Below are 16802 nucleotides of genomic sequence, written 5' to 3'. Positions count from 1 at the left end.
GAAGAGCTGTTTCCTCTCAGCCTGCAGAGCAGAGCTGCTCTGCTGAAGAAGATGGCCGATGGCGTATGTCGAGGATTAGCTTCTGGTCAGGCAACGTGAAGCAAGTACCTCTTTTTCAATAAACATATTCCCATTGTAGGGCATTACTTGGTTCATAGACTTACCTGGGACCAGCCAGTACCTAGTCACATGTATGATTAGATGCCATCGTATCCATAGCTAGCAAGTTAGCAAGCTAGCTTATACAAGCAAAGGGTAGGAAGAGGTGGGCTGGTATCGTGTGGTGTGGCTCGTGGCGACTGAAACACTTTTCGAAACACTTTCCGAAATACGAAGCGGACACGGAGCTTCCACATCAGCTGCTATGCTCGGTATTGACTGCCACATAGATATGCGCATGAAGCGGGAAAAGAATGGACGAATCACTTTCGTTTATGAGGCAGTTCCTGGCTGTGGAGCTAAGGGCTGTTCCTCAAATTACGGCTTTAATGTTCATTTAATTCGCCCGGAAGACTACAACAGACCGGTTATCTGTGCTTCATTTTTCCTTGCGTCCTACTGCTTATTAGTGCTCCTGGACGAACCTCCTTACTCCCGTGTTAATGAGGCGCCATATGATGGATGAAGATCCAGTAGCTCGCAGTGCATTCAGCGGTGTGAATCAGCTTTTCGTGCAGCCCGCTGTGGCTGAACGAAGCAACCCCAAATAGTGCTTCCGCTAAATCTTTGTGAAGTAAGAAGTATTTCTTCAAATCTGAACCGTTTCAGCCTTATGCCAATATAAGTACACTTTTGCTGAGTTGAGCAAAAGTGCGGGAATGCTCCAATCTCGCGGACTCATTTGCACGCTTTATTTTTAATAAGCAGCTCCAAATGCTTCTCTCTAGTCACATGAAATGAAATTTCGCGTTCAAGTTTGATTGCTCTATCTCATTCCGCCACCGCACAACCAGAATTTTTCTCCTTTTGCCCAAGTGAGTCACGGGCTTGTATTCACACGACTGTAGTAGGCAAAGTTACGTACGGCGAATAGCATTTGTCCCGTTTCCAGAGCTAAATCAAAGAAACAGCCTAGATTCTACTTTATCACAAGTCCTCTTGACTGCCCCCCGAAATGCGCAAGCAACAAAACCCACTTTAGTATTCTATCCTGGTATTCATAAGGCCACACCAGATGGGCGGAACGTGGCGCATTTTCTGCCCAAGACCCTCCTCCCATTGAAAAGCAAGAGAAAATTCCCCAGCTGAAAGATTTACCGCATGCATAAGTTAAGCCATCGAATGCAATCATATCAGATTTCACTTAAACGTAGGGGGGATCCTGATAACTATGAGCGGAAGAACAAGCTGAAAGGACGAGAAGATATTTTAAAATGTTTTGGGCATTTCTTCGCACTCCCAGCTGAGATAAGAACGGGCTTTTGCCGATAAGCCAGTTCGGTTTGTTAGAAGTCATGCATTTGCGGCCCTTCCCTCCTAAGGAAGAAGACACGGCACTTCCCCGATGACACGGATTGAATGTGTAAAATATGAGGGAGGTGGTATACTTACGCAGACAGCATCGTGGATCTCTTTAAAGGGATAGAAAGGAGAGAGTGGCATTTTTCCCTTTAAGGGAGCACTCTAGACGTATACGCCAAGCCAGTTACACCATTTTCGAAGTGTTGGTTTGAGCCCTCCACAGAATTTGGAATAGAGCATTAGAGTGTGTTTCTGGTTTATTCTTGAGCAGCATTCACCCTGGTTTAGCTGAGATGATCCGTAAAAAGCCCACTGCGGCGCAAATAACTAAAAGGTGCAGCAAGAGTAACAGTGCAGCAAACAGTCTTCAATCGTTTCCTTCTGGACTTCAAGTGTAGCTCCTACCTGAAGTGGGGGTCTAAAGCTTGCTACTCATGGTAAGAAGATGGAATGTCAAATCGCGAAGTGTTGAGGCTATATCAACTGACCGTGTTGGAGTCTGGGAGCTCAGCAAACAATGCATAGACCCTCCCTTCGACATTAAACAGGAAATTACCAAGTCCAAAGTGCCAGGAAAAAATAACATGAAGGATAGTTAGTTTCTACACAGGACCGCCTATCGGGAAGAGCCGCAGGCGATTGACAGGGGTGAAGGGAGGTCACTTCGCATTTGGAGCGTTGGCACTGAGCCACCACAGGTTATCGGCCCCGTCCCTTGCACAGAGTTGAGTTAGGCAGCTCTGAGAAAAATGATTCAGTCTTTGATGCTAAGTGTGCAGTGCTTGTGGTGGAGTCCTCGCAGAGCCTAGAACGTACGGTATGTGTTCTTTTCAGCTCGTTAGTACTCTGGCATCATTCCCTTGCGTGATCCGAAGTGGGGGCACCTTCGTCTAATTCCTCAATTAGAAAAACACTTTGGGTTCAGTCACTGAAAAAAATTATGTCTTCAGTGGTTATTTGTTTGCTCTTGGGCTGAGTAGTCCCAGAGTAAACCACGGTACTTCTCACATTAATACTCGCGTCTAGGTTGCAGTAGTAGTTCCAGCCCAATATGAAAATTAGCTGAATGGAAAACTATGTATGCTTTCAATTGAAAAACATGTTTTTGTTTACATCCCTTCACCAGCTCACAAGAGCAAGCCCCAACTCAGGGTCACCTGGACAAAGTTGCACACTGCTTGAGCACAGCCGCCAGAAGATCTGGAAACTGTCCGGGGATAATTGAAAAGTGGCTGGAATTAGTTTTTTGGCGTGCTAGGGCTCGACGGGTTGAAGCATGGCAGAGGGCGGGACCCTCAATAATCGTATGCTTTGAAATCCCAGAGACTTTCCCTCATATTCATTGTGAAGCGTTTGGTTCCCCAGGATCACGATTTATTTTTAAGGAGAAGCCAGGAGGTCTCTTTGGAGACTATTCGCTCTTTCTGCGTGCATTCCGCGTCTCCACGTCGGCATTTTGCACACTTTCATCGCCATGGCAGCAAAACTCATAGCCGCCGCTGTGTGCTGCCTGGCACTAATGGCGGCTCTTGCTTGGCGAGTAAGCCCAGAATATTTGCGCTATCGTTTCCACTCTTACCAATCCAGTGTAGCATTGTTTCAGCCACTGTCTAAGGTGTATGGACCCACAAGCAGTAGCCCACCAAAACAAACAAAGCTTCTACAGCCGAAATAGCATTTCAGGGCCTAACTATATGATGTACCAGGCCTTCCATGATCCTGGTAAGGCTCAGGTGTGCTTCCGAAGCTGCATACCTGCTACGCAGCTTCAATTTGTCCAGTTGGGTGAACTCTTGAATGAATAGATGCGATGTTAATCCACGCAGCATGCGTGCTTTGGTGATCTCTCCGCCGTGGAGAACATGTACACTCTCATGGCGAATTTCATGTCTCGTCCCCAGTACCTTTATCATCTGCACAATATTGCTCACTTCCGTGAGCGTTCAGACCTGTAAGGGCGAAAATATTAAAGGAACTGAGTACGAAGTGTGTCCCAACCTGCCCTTATTGGTGACAGCACTTAATCCCTGGGCATGAATTTTCGCTAAGAGTATGTCTGTAAGTAGGGGCCCACGGTACCCGTCCCAAAGGCATTTTACTGTCCTGAAACCACACGCTTTCGTCACTGCGCTACGTGCAGAGCCATGGGCGATTTCATGATGCGCGAGTCTCAGCCTATTGCTTTTCGCGTCTCATGGGCTCTTCAAGCGTCTTACACGTCCTATGCTGACGAAAATGGAACCGAAGACTGGGCAGTGGCTCCTCGAAATCCCCCCGATGCCCTTGCATATGACGAAGTGTACACCAAGCGCCAACTGCAAGCTCCTACAGACCCTGAGTCTGTCATCATCAGAAGGCCTCAATCGTTGCCCCAAGGTGTTCCAAGTCAGCTAATGCCACCGCACCCTTTAGACACAACAGACGCTGCTCAGCTGGAAAAACCGACTTATGGCAAGCATGTGGACACGATTACCGTGCACTTGTATGTGCCAATAACGTGCTCTGAGGCGCCAGACCTGCAGTCTCCCCGTAGTGTTCCAGATGTTTGCAAAGAGGGCCATGAAGAGCTTCTCCGCAGAAGTAGTGCGGCTAGACGGATTAGCGGGACTACTGCCTATAGGATCCATGTTGAATCTCTCCACTTCGTGAACGCAGAAAAGAGCGTTCACCACGCGGAAGTCCATGTGCGTCGCTGCTTATACAAGCTGCAGAGTTCAGCCAAATGCCGAAACTCAGGCTTTTCGGCTGCTTGTAGACCCGTAAACGAGCCATAGAGTTTGGAGCCAGAACACTGAAGCCTGATTTTGGAGCCGAAGAAACATCTCACGTATCCAAAATCAGCAATTTGGAAGGCTTTCTATACACTGGTCAACAGACATGAAAGACATGAGTTTTCTTTATTCTTTGTCTGGTCTGCTTACGGAATTGCGCAGAAGCATTTACGGCCCGTACTCATATTCCTGCATGGTGGCGGTCTGGTGGCCCTTTCAACAGCAGCTTATGACAAACTTGTGCGACGAATGACGAACCTCATTGGAGCCGCTAACGGAGTGGTTGTCTCGATTGACTACAGGTGAAGATTCGTCTTAAGCACAGTCTAGTTCTTGCAAGAAAGACAGCCTGTGTTTAATTTTCGTAGCTGACCATCTGTTTATGAAGTAGCAGCCCATAAAGCATAAGTAGCCGCGTTCTGGAAGCTGGAGACTATAAAAGCTGCTTCCAGTCATAATATCGCCTTTTGGCTGTACCCCACTTGGGTACAGCGCGTTGCATGAGACAGCTTTTGTTCCTACTTTGGAGAGTATAACGCATTATGATGCGGAATGAGTTGTCCATCAGGTGGTAATGCTTTGCTACAGACTTTCGCCAGAACACAAATTTCCAATTCCCATGGAAGACTGCCTTAACGCCATTAACTTTGTTGTTCAGCATGCAGAAGAGCTCGGCATCGACAGCAGCAAGTGCGCCTGCTGGAAAATATTGCTGTGTTCGTTAGAATTTTGCAAATTCACGGTGGTATAATTAAGTGGTATCCTGTGTGCATGTTGACGTCGCAGTTTCGAGGTCGTAAGCCTCGTCTCTTAAGACATTTTTCCTACATCATTTTGTTGCAGGCTAGCTCTTATTGGAGACAGTGCCGGTGGCGCTTTGGTGGCATCCGTATTAGCGGAGGCATTGAGGCTTCCCCAGAGATACCCGTGGGTGCGCAGCGTCCGCCATGCGGCTCTTGTATATCCATCGCTTTGCCGAGGATGCCCAACTAGAAGTCATTTGCTGTAAGCCCCGGCAACTGCGACAGTACTCCATCAAGTGTGGCTCTGCGAGTGTATCAGCGTGTTGGTGCAGAACAGCGTTGCTCTGCTACCAAGGGGCTTGTAACCAGGGGCCCCTGCATTGCAGAGTGAACCCAACAAGCAATGCTAAGATTATCGACTTGCAGAAAAGTGTGTCGGAGACTACGTCGGACTAGCTCTGTAGTTGGTTAAACCTGTGAAGAGTGTTGCCTGCTTGCTGCCCGTAGGTATGGCGACAAAAACACACTAAGAAATGATATTTGGTTTGCATTTGCGGTAAGGCCCTCAATGGATACGTCAGATGAATCTAGGTCAAAACGGCACGCAAGAGCGAACAAGCGAAAACTTGTGTAAGGGGAACCCCTCAGTTGATATGATTAAATGATTACCATTGAAGGACTAGCGGGACGTTGCCGTTGCATTTTGACTGTTTCCTGCAGCACACGCAAACGCTGGGCCCGGTGTGGGACTGGCGACAGATCCCGTTCGCGATTCCTGTGAAGATTCTTTCTCAGTTTCCACCTACAAGCTTGAGTCCGATTCTCCTTACATTTGTTTTAGGCATTATATTTGCATGTTGAATATGTTTGCGCACTCCTGCATTCCTTTTCCTTTGAAAACTACCCAGCTTAGCGCAAAGTGTTTTCGTAAATGCGTACACGGTGCAAAGCCTGTTTGTTGCAGTAGACATGAAATAAAGAAATCAAAGAGCATGGATCACCAGGGGCCATTGTATTTGCCTATCTGTTGCTATGCAGTTCTTTTCACCCATGACATACAGTACGAAACTGGTGTTCTCTTTCATGAGAAGCTTAGGAGAGCCGGGGTTCCAACAAGCTTATTCATCGCTCCAGGTCAGCCCACCTTCGCTAAAGTTTCTTTCCCCGTGACGTGTAAGCAGCTAATCGTGCTCCCGAGAAACAACCCCCGGCAAGGGCGCTTCGACACACCAGGCGCATGGAGTCAAGGCCCCAAACAATATAAAACGCATAATTGTGTGTTTCGATTTTCTTTGCAGGAGTGCATGCCTTCTTCGGGTCCGACGCTTGGAGCTCATTCGGGGTCCGTGCAGTCGAATGGACAATTCAGCGTATTTTGGCCCACTTGTGCAGTGGACCTTCGGTTCAGCAATCCCCAAATAAGTTGCCTACTGAGACCAACTATGATATGGCTCCTAAGGAAGTCTCATAGACATGCCTGTACACGTGGAGGTAATGTTCACGATTTCTGCTTCTAAGGATGAGGCAGAACAGACTGAGTCTACTGTTAACGCCGAACTCCTCAGTAAACACTTAACAATAAAGGCCAGTCACAAGTACGTGAAGTGTCCCTACGAGGGAAAACCCTGCACATTAACCTGTTCTACGTCGATGTAAAGCCCGATGACACGGGGTGCTGCGGTCGCAAATTCCTGCAGTTGCCTAATTCCACATGATTTGAGGCAATAGTGGAGCCTGTGACAGTGCGGCCAGCAGTGGCTGGTGGGCGGCTCTATCTGTGGCCCTGAGCTTGGAGCTGGGCCTGTGCTTTGCAGCAGCAGAGCGACAGCTACACAAGAGCACGTATCGGTTTGCATAACAGTTGCAAAAGGCCTCAAAAATCAGGTTGAGCTGAACTATTGGTGTTGGCGTTGAAGAAAGGCTTTAATTGTTTGCAGTGTGCTGTCTCCAGCTACTTAATAAGCACTAAAGGCCCATCGAGGCGTTTTCACGGCCTAGTTGCTCTCACAGATAGTTGCGTAGCCCGCAAGCTTAAAAGCTTTAGGGGTTTGTTGAGGCTGTAGGCTAGCTTGGGAGCGTAACTATTACGTTTATTGCATCCCTTAGACTTCTCTGTCCCAGCGGCAGTACTGTACGTAAAGTTGACCAGCAGTGCTTTTTAAAAAAAAGCACGCTCTAATGCTTTCGTGCTGTAGGCACAGTGGCAAAGGGGGACCTGACACTGGCACGATAAAAAAACCCCCGAGCCTGAGGTGTGCAAAATGGGCAGATACTGGCCAAGCAGAATCTACAGAGGGACTATACGAATGGCTTAATAGCCTCATGTGGCTAAAGAAGATCCGGGAATTTTGTGGCTTCGTGGCAATCCACGGAGGGCAAAGTAAACGACAGTGGCCACCAGCCCGCACGTTGACCTGGGGAAGTGCATAGAAAACTGCCTGCGTTCTTTCAGAGTGAGTTTTGACCTAAATCAATTGTGTGCGGCAGGAGGTATCCGTCATTCCCGCTTGCTACATGTTCGCGCAGAGGCTGCTACCTCTACTTCTGCTTTCCTCTAATGTGACAAGCTTGGCACTGGACTCGGAAGGTCTTTTCTTCCAATCTGAGCCGCTAGGGTCCTACATGAGGTGCATCTAGTGGCATGTAGGGCCTTGTGAAGCCTTACTGCACAACCTAGCACCTTGTACTCCCGGCTCTGTTCCCGAGAAGTCCTGCTATTTCACCAAGTTCTCGCAGAATGCCTCCAAAGCCACGACAAATTTACCAGAATCATGTGATGCTCTTCCTTTCTTTTCCATTTAAACGACAGCGTGGCCTACGGGGTAGCATCTGGTGAGGGAGATTCAAACAGTAGCAGGAAGGTAGAGTGCGCGCGCTGATTCCGGATCCCTACCGTGAACCTTAATGCTCCGTGTAGCAAGCTCTACAACATCTCCGGACTTGTCCTACACTTATTTCCATAATTTGGGTCCATTTCAACTAACTCGAGCGGGGAAGCAGGGACCGGAAACAGCCGTGGTAAGTACCTCTGCAGCGTGGCTCGCTCATGGCGCAGAACTCTTTGAAAATTTTGCAGGGAAATACTGCCACCAATGCAGCATTAAAAAGTAATTATTTCGAAATAAAAACACCTTTGATAAGAAATATTGGTAGCCAGTGTCCTAGTGTAAAGAGAAGGCACGTGCAGCCTTCCTCTGCAAGAAGGGAGTGGCAGAACCGCCCCAACCGTTATTACGGGTAAGCGGAATTTGTGAAGTTATATCTTGATCATTAGATTGATAAATCGAGTAATTGGAGGGTTCCATGAGCCCAACTAGTGCTCACCAGAACTGTAGAGAACAGCCTACGCTGTGGGGCAGGAGCCAGCCCCGTTCTCTGGATACTGCAGAAAAATCAGATATATATGCTGCCAGGTGAAACTTCTTCCAAAAATCATGTTTGCAGACTTATTTAAAGCAGTGTTCACTTCACCGAGCTCTCAAGGTTTGTGTCAAGCTGTTCGTACGAAGATTTGGCAAAGGGCGCTCTCCGTAGAGTGCTTCAGGGTCCCGGGGTGTGGCATTTTTCTCCTGCAATGGTTTGGTTCTTGCCATCTCGTGTTTATCGCCACCTGTGAAGCCTTGTGCTTCCATAGCATCGCTCAGATTGTTGCTACTGCCTTAGAGTCCGTTTGTTTGTCTGCTGTGATTGAGAAAGTGAGAGTTGTACCTGAGTGACCTTTCCGGGGTTAACGACGGAGATGGCGAGCGAGCTGGATGCTGCCATCCGAGGCATGCTCGTGCAGTATGCAAAGGCTAAGGGATTTGGCTCAGCCGAGGACAGCGCAGAAGATGCTGACAACTTGCACCAACCCCAAGAGACGAAGGCCTCTGACGCTCATAGTGATGCAACGACCGTAAAGAAAGCTAAAATGCTGCGCGTGGCGCGCGCGCTGGTAGACTCGAATCCTCGAGTCCGTAACAAAGGTTCGATTCCATTTGGTGTTGCACAAGCCTACTCTCGGCTTTGTTCATCGTTGAGCTAACCTAACAGTTACGAACCTTTGCCGTAGTGAGGACAGCGTGCTGCCGCTAGTGGACATGCATGCCTTTTTACTGGTGTTGGCATTGTTTGTACTGTCGGGAAGCACGTACGGCCTTTGATATATACGTCTATGTTCATGCAACAGGGCTGATATGGGTACGTGTCATTTCACTCAGGGATGGCGAGTGTGGGCAGCTTTCTGGAAACTTACCGCGATCTCACTGAAGATGAAATACTTCACGTGTGGAGCACTTTGTATTATGGTGAGAATTAAGGCTCAATGAGACTGCACTTCAATGAAGCTCCACCGTGCAGCCCAGCCTGCCCGCGCTTACTGCAATTAATTTTGAATGTTATGCTTTTTTGTATGCTTGGCTTCAGCTGCTTGGCTTAGTGACAAGCCACTAGTGCAGAGAGATTTCTTCGTGCGCACGTCGCTGCTGCACCGGCGTCTGCAGTGCCCTCGGGCGAAGACCCTTTTCTTTTGCGGTTTTTTTAAGGTGCTCATTGCAGAGTGGGGGAAAATTGATAGGCATCGCACCAACAAATTTCTCCTGTTTTGTCGAATCTTTTTGGCAGAGTGGATGCACGTGATGCGTCTTATGAAGTGGGAGGAAACAGTAGGTGTTTACTGGCCTGAATATTCACCGCACATTCTCATTATTTGCACATAGAAGACTTACATGCTCTGGCATGCATTTCAGAATATGTTAATAAACAAATGGCAGCTTTGCAGGCCTCGTGCCCTTGCACGATGTAATATTGATCTGAGGGATCGCGTCTGTGCGTTTTTTTTTTTCCGTTGATTGCAGTTCACTCGTGCAGCCATCGAATTTTTGTGTCAGGAAGTAATGCTTCAGAGTAACGCCCGCGGCATTGCTCTTCATCTGGCTGACATTGTCACAGATGAATTCAGGGTGCTGCTGGACGCTGAGGCTTGTCCGTCATCAGAGTCCGGGAGCTCGAGTTCTGACCCACAGCGGGAGGAAGACGAAGAAGTACGTGAGACCAATACCATAGCATCCCCTCTGCGCGACATTTTCTGCTGTTTATTGTGTTTCGAACATTTGTGATGCGTGCTGGCTGCCGTCTCCCTATGTAGAAGATAGCTGTGTCAACAGACCGCAGCTGCTGGGCTGAGGAAGGCATTGGCCAAGGGCTGAGTGTGACTATTCAGGAGAGGCTACGGGCCTTCGCTTGGATCTTCGTGCCATTTCTTCGCTGTCTGTGCTTCTCAAAGGACGCGTCACTGATTGTTCGCATTCGCGATCGGGTGGGTTCTGGCTCAACGGCTTCTGTGTCTTTAGTTACTTGTTGCGCTAATTCTGCATCATTCGGACTGTAATTCGTGCCTCACGATTGGTCCTGTAGAGGCGAATTACGTTTTGGCTTCTCCCGCCTGCAGGTCGCTGTGCCTGTATGCTTTTGTCTGCGCAGGCATTGGCGAAGTTGATGCCAAAAGATGTTGATTCCGAGTTCGTTGCTGCGGCTGTTTTCTCCCTAGCCAGCGACAAGTCGGTTGTTTGCTCTTTTCAGCGTATACATGCCCACAGAGCTGAATTTGAGAGTTCCAGTGTCTTTGGGGATGATGCGGTAGAATAATACAACCTCTAATCAAGATCGGCAGCTCGGTTGCTGCTCTCGTGTTCTCGTGACTGCAGAAGTGCTACTTATGCCAGCAAAATTGTTTACTTCGGAATCAAAGGGCTCTGCAAGTCTGTACATTCTCGGTTCTGCAGGCGCATCCGTAGTGAAAATAGGAAGCAGGTGTTCGCCGCTCACGAGCGTCTCAAAGGTTTGTTCCGCTCCTCTGTCTGACTCTGTACCGGTGATGTTTTTCACGAGGGCCGGTCCTAGGTTCCTCGTCCGTCTCTAGTCCACGTTCTAAGTACTTGAGTGTTCTGTGCTGTTGACATGTCCACAGAAAATGAGAGACCAGTTGCAGAGGACGCGGATGCTAGTGAGCGTCAAGTAGGCTCCTTCACGCCGCGTAGCTTTGCAGATTTGATAGTAAAGCGCGTAATATCCGAGTTCGACGCCGAGAAGCAGAAGATTTTGCAAGAAATACCGTGCAATCCACTACTCGAATATCCTAAGCGGAAAAGGCCATTATCCAGTGATCTTGATGGAGAGAAAGCTGCGGGTACGCAAAGACCCAGCGTTTGCGCCATAGCTTCGAGCAGTGATGGCTCTGCAGTGACCCCTTGCGAAACAAAGAGGGCGAAGAAGCGCCTGCGAGTGCAGCAGTTGCAGCAGCAAATGGGTGAGCCCGGAGCAGATGAAACGCAAGCTGCTGGTCAGGCAGGAGTGCAGAAGGCGGCAAAGGAGAAGCGAAGGAAGGGGCAAATTGAAAACGGCAGAAAACGGGGAGATACGTGCGCCAGAAGTACCGCTGCTTCAGCCGACGGCCTACGTCTACCCATTCAGAGCAGTGGAGTCCCGCATGCTGCCAGCGGCAGTAACAATAACAGTAGCGATCCAGGCACAGGCCATGGAAGCAGTGCTCAAGACAGCGCAAGTGACCCTGCAGTAGATACCGTCTCAGCACACTCTGCAAACTGCCAGCCATCAGGGAAACAACAAAGTTCATCTCAGAGCGAAGTGGTGAAAAAGGGAGGAGCAGCTGCACCATCGGAGAACACCATTGTTTCCGTAGAGACGCAGATGCGGAGTGGCGCTCCCTCACGAAGAAGAAGTCTACGTATTTCGGAATCGGCGCCTAGCAGCAAGCGGGTTCTATTCAATCTAAAGAAAAATAAAGTGGTCTGTAAGTTGTCAGTTGTCCGTCAGCAACCATTGCGTTAAAGGGTCATTGATAGTGCTTCGGGCTTCAGAGCACTGAGTGCTTCCGCGTTTATCGTCTGCTGTTGCTGTTTTCTCTCCAGCGTTCTCGCGGCACGCGCCATCTCTCGCAGTAGGTCCTGCAGCACTGTCGCCAGGCAAAGGGGTATCCCTCGCTGCCGAACCCAAGGCGGTTCCAGATGCCCCACAGGCCAGGGCCGCCCCCCCCAGAGGAATATTAAGGGCTGCCAAGGAACCAGGACCACCTACCAGTGAAGAAACAGCTCCCATGCCCCCAATTCGAAAGCTTCAGAGGCCTGTATGGTGGGGTGGAGCCACAGCAGAGCTAATGGCGGCTTTGCGACGCGCCCTGGCACAGCGCCTCGGCGCTCATAGTGAAAGCTCAGGGTCCGAAGTCTTGCCGAGGAAAAAAGCAAAGAAAAGCAAGAAAAAAGCAGTCAAGCACAAAATCCCGTCTAGCAACTCGCAAGTATAGATTGCGACAGTTTGTGGACGGCGCACATTTCCAAACTTGCACTGATTGGTACTCTATGTTGGATGTATTGCTACTGTGCTTCAGCAGTTTAGTACCACAATGTGCCATGGGTGTACAAGCCAATGTGATCGCTAATTAGCATGTGTAGGAAGCGGTCAGCTTTCTAGAAGTGCGTGGCGCTGCAGTGTGTAGAAACTCTCACAACGCCACAGGAGAGTCGCTGTGAAGTTATTAGGCTCACATGAAGTTGCTTGAGGTGCATTTTGAGGGCTTGAGCAGCGTGGTGCCTTCGTATTAGCGTGGATGATGCGTGCATTAGGTCAAGGAGAATGTAACAAAGCATCTAGCTCAGAAATTCTGAAATTTCCTTACTTAAATGTTACAACCTCACCAGGGCAGGCCCTGCTATGGGCGTGTAGTGTTTACTTCAAATTTGCACAAGGCGTTGCACGACGGTTAAATGAGTGGTCGTGGCGTCGGTTTTGAACCAGTCCCCACGGGATTCAGAGTCAGGCAACAAAGGCGCTGTCGTCACCAACCAGGATGACTTCAATTCACAAGAAGTACGGTGCCGTACAGCACGATTTCAAATTCACAACCTGGCATGGAACGCTCCTGGCGGGCCCAAAGAGAGGGAAACGGGCAACGGCATCGTTCAAAGGTCTCTGAAGTCGCAACCGATTTTGCCTGGAGACGCGTTTGGAGAAATCTGGCAGGAACTCAATTTCCTCAGAAGGCCCGTTGGTCCTGTTACCTAGCCTCACTTCTTCGGTCAAATGCTCTGGTGCGTTTCTGGGTGGCACTGAGCGTTTCAGCAAGAGACATATGGTGCGTTTGTGATTACCATCGTGCGTTTCAATGAGCAAGACGCAACTGCTCTCCTTTCAACTTGAATCTGAATCTTAGCTAGCCCCTAGTCGTCGCTGGTTTAGGAGGCTTTAAACTAAGCAGGCAAAAAGCAGGGGTTTGCAGGCGGGGTGTGTTTTGCTGAGCGATGACTAAAAGGTGCTGTTAATCATCTTTATCATGTGGAGTGTTTGGCGTCTTTACATCATAACGAATGTTGCTCTTTTTTTATAGTAAAAAGCAACTATCCCGCGAACGCCAGCTGTTAGGTGAATAAAATGCGTCACCTGAAACTAAATCACGCGATGACGATTAGTGAGTTAGCGCTTGTACAATTATAGTTTAACAAAGTGAGCTGTGCCGCTTAATCTCTTAAAGATGAGTGAAAACAGCACAGAGTGCAGACTGAAGATGCACTGTTGCGCAAGCGAAGACAAGGAAGTGTGAAATGTAGCTCAGCATCCTCTCTTTACTGAGTCACGCTGACGCATATTACTTGCAATGCCCGGTTTTCTGCTGGTAACCAAAGAAGGGTCTTACGACGCAGTGCTCCAGCATGAGCGGTATTCTGAATTCCGTCATTTCTTCTATTTGGAACGTTGGTGCGTCGGCACTGCATGGCCATTTTACTGCATGGCCATTTTCTTCAGGGCACGCTTATTTTGCAGAGCGTCTACTTAGAAAGTTCATGGCTTAGCTCAAGCCATGACAATCTCTACTCATTAGGGACGGTTACACCTCGTCATTGTTGCAGTAAGTTGGAGGATAAGTAGGATACCGATGTATTGTTAACCTCTGAAAGTGAATTCAAACAACGCCACACGAGTGCCCCAGAGACCCTGCACGCATGATTGCAAGGGATATGATAATCGATTCATGCAAATCATTCGAAAGCCTGATATTTCGAAGTTGAACGGAAGCAGCGGGTGTCAGATGTACGTGTAGAGAGGCAAACTGCTCCCCTGTGATCACACTACTCCGCCTCCTGCCGGGTCCGGCGCAGGTATTACCCAAACAGCATGCTATCGTACTGTCGTCAGCTTTTTGAAGGATGTGGTTTGGCTGAGTTCGGCTGGTTTTAATGCATGTGTTCGTTTGTTGGTTTAAATGTGCAACACCGCGCGGCGCGCTAGGCGTCCAGAGTTGGATCACACAAACCCAAATGATAACGGCGACATCCTCACAATGTGTTTAACATGAGGAAAGCTGTTCCTGCTCCCGTGAGTGAGGTAGCTGCTCGCAATCCTCTGAGGCTTGCAAACATTGTTCCATTTCAAAGAAAAAAGGTACAAACGCACCGCCCAGTGAGCTACAACCCTCCTCATGGACTCCTATGCAGTCTCATTCCATTTTCTTTGACCGTTTGAAAGATAGGAATGCAATATAGAATAGACAGATGAGTTAATTTCCGTCTGTTACTGCCAGCCATACTAAACGCCTTCCCAACACTCCTTGGTGCGCCTCTTGTCATCACTTTGTTAGACTCATACTCACCCATTTGGCTGAAATAACAATTATAAATTATATTCGGTGGTAATTCGCTTCAACAGCTCACTGTAATGAGCACAACACCGCGAAATCTACCTCCCCGCCTAGCACCCCGAGGCGCTGGGGGCTCTGCTTCGCCCTAGCCTTGTGAGCCTCATTTGACTTGATTTGAGTGGTCCTTACCACGGTGAGCAATAATCCCCGTTTTTTTCACAGGTGCCTCTACATCCGTCTTTAATTTGCATATTTCATTATTTTTTGCGTTTTGAAACGTTTGGTGGAGGGTGCACGCGTCTGACCGTGGCTCCCCTCACGGGGACGCACTGATTTAAGCCTCTCCACCACCAGGACCCGTCTTCTGTTGCTCCAAAAGTCAAAGATTCGGCGCATTGGCTCCTTTTTGTTTCCTTTATATTGGAAGGATGACTTCAGCTGAGCCATGGGTGATGGCCAGCGCAGTGGCGCAGCAGCAGCAGGCGGGCGAGGGCCGTCGAATTCCCTCGACCCCCGTAGGTATGTTTAAAAATCTACAGACACAGAGTGTTCCTGCTGAATCTTTCCACCCTACTAGATCCGCAAATGAATGGATGGGGGCTCGAGCAGCTACGGAGCAACTACCGGAGGACAAAGAATGGGCACCAAGGACACCGCCCCAGCTAGTCGTCTCAATCATTGGCCAGCTCCTAAAGCTGCTCCCAGACCCACCCAGATGCAACCCAAGCAGTGCACATGAGGACATACCACACAAGAGGGAGAGCATAGGCGGCGGTTCAGCATCACCGCTTCCTCTTCAGGAGCCTTCATCTGGAGGCTTACCAACCACCCCCAGTGCACCTGTCCCGATAAATTCCCAGTCACCTTATTCTCAAGATGGGCTACTGCAAGAACATACCAATACTACAGTGTCCATGATTCAGTCACCAGCTCATCCGCTGTCCGCCCCGGTCGTTGCTGTATCACTGAAGATCAACTACGCAGAGTACCCTTGCGTCTTCGTCGTACAGTCCCGAGACTTCCAGCCCTATGTACAGGTCCGTAAGAGTTCCCAACCTGCTGTGCATATCTATGCGAAGATTCCATTGCACATTGAGGACCATTTTGACAGTTCATTCAAGAGCAACAGCCCCAGCCCCACTTTCCCTGGGCCCCTCGTGGTGGAGGGGCCATCGAAAGAGGAAGAACTGGAGGGTCTTGTAAACCCATACATCCGTGATAACCAGCCGACAATTTTTTTCCATAGGGATTCCGCAAACCAGAATGGCCAGCACTGGAAACCCCGCATCTGTATAGACACCACTTCCATGTGGTGGCCAAGCATACAGTGCACCTTCGCAAGCAAAGCGACCGGCTACGCCACTTCAGGCTTTAATGCCTGGGGCCGTTGTTTCGCTGAAGAGATGACTACCGGCATCTCTATTTCAGGTCCTATTAAGCCGCTCACCATGGATTTACCGTACTGAAGGTGAGGTTTGTGGCAGCGCAAGTACTGTTCACAGCGCTACCCATAGACTTCGAAATCGCATCCCGCAGCACGCAACCCTCGCCTCCGCACCAGCGAAGCTCGATGTTTGCGTTTACCGAACTTCTTGAACTCACGGCGCATCAGAAGCAGGTCCATAGAATGCGTCCGTGGGTTGGCGGTTTCCGCGGGGAGACGATCAATAGCTCCGTTCCATTCCGCTCTATTTCAATTCCGTTGTTATACACGTGCACGCCATGCACTCGCCCTTGCCTCTGCACAGGCTCGGGCGTAGGTTTGTCCTTGAGATGGCATATCGTCCTCTTTTTCCATGGGTGGAAGAGCCGCTGCAAAGACATAGCCCCCACCACGGTCCTTCAGGGTTGCTGTTTCTCCGGTGGCCTCCATCTAGCGGGCGCAGCTCGCACAGGGGGCACTCTGTTCTGCATCATCTGGGGCACAGCGTTCTCGCAAGCGTTACCTTCACTGGCGCGCTGCTGCCCGTAGTTGCTTCCCGTAGTGGCACCTTCAGGTGGCGCGTTTATTGCACTGCATCCGCTTGCCTCCCCTTGGGCTAGCGCCTTTGAAATGTTGCGTACCGCGCATATATTCCATCCTGTCAAGTTCCTGTCAATATTTCATACACCCCTGTCTCAAGAGAGAAGTAAAGTGTGTTTCTTTCCGCAAAAGAAAAAGGCAGCAACACCGGCCTTCAGCGATGGTGCCGCGTGAGG

At 49.4% G+C, this 16802-nt stretch overlaps 3 protein-coding genes across 3 annotated transcripts; all 3 read left to right on the top strand.

The window, feature by feature from the left end:
- Positions 1-3323: 3323 nt before the first annotated feature.
- On the top strand, positions 3324-6446 carry ENH_00007010 (alpha/beta hydrolase fold domain containing protein, putative; the record flags this gene model as incomplete). Its single annotated transcript, XM_013578318.1, has 9 exons — positions 3324-3412; positions 3602-4145; positions 4395-4534; positions 4821-4922; positions 5076-5237; positions 5483-5531; positions 5696-5789; positions 6014-6109; positions 6274-6446. 9 exons carry the CDS (start codon positions 3324-3326, stop codon positions 6444-6446), a joined length of 1449 nt encoding a protein of 482 aa, XP_013433772.1.
- A 2268-nt stretch (positions 6447-8714) lies between these two features.
- On the top strand, positions 8715-12275 carry ENH_00007000 (Nucleolar protein,Nop52 domain containing protein, putative; the record flags this gene model as incomplete). The annotated part of the gene is made up of 9 exons (XM_013578317.1): positions 8715-8940; positions 9175-9261; positions 9380-9618; positions 9811-9996; positions 10176-10271; positions 10436-10512; positions 10738-10793; positions 10923-11765; positions 11884-12275. The coding sequence occupies 9 exons, from the start codon at positions 8715-8717 to the stop codon at positions 12273-12275; spliced, it is 2202 nt and encodes a 733-aa protein (XP_013433771.1).
- A 2756-nt stretch (positions 12276-15031) lies between these two features.
- On the top strand, positions 15032-16069 carry ENH_00006990 (hypothetical protein, conserved; the record flags this gene model as incomplete). The annotated part of the gene is made up of 1 exon (XM_013578316.1): positions 15032-16069. The coding sequence occupies one exon, from the start codon at positions 15032-15034 to the stop codon at positions 16067-16069; it is 1038 nt and encodes a 345-aa protein (XP_013433770.1).
- Between the last annotated feature and the right edge of the window lie 733 nt (positions 16070-16802).

The sequence above is a fragment of the Eimeria necatrix genome, genomic scaffold (assembly GCF_000499385.1).
Source record: "Eimeria necatrix Houghton genomic scaffold, Enh_scaff11, whole genome shotgun sequence".
Classification (NCBI taxonomy): domain Eukaryota; phylum Apicomplexa; class Conoidasida; order Eucoccidiorida; family Eimeriidae; genus Eimeria; species Eimeria necatrix.
The sequence above is the reverse complement of the archived record's forward strand: the minus strand, read 5'-3'. Positions and strand labels throughout refer to the sequence as shown.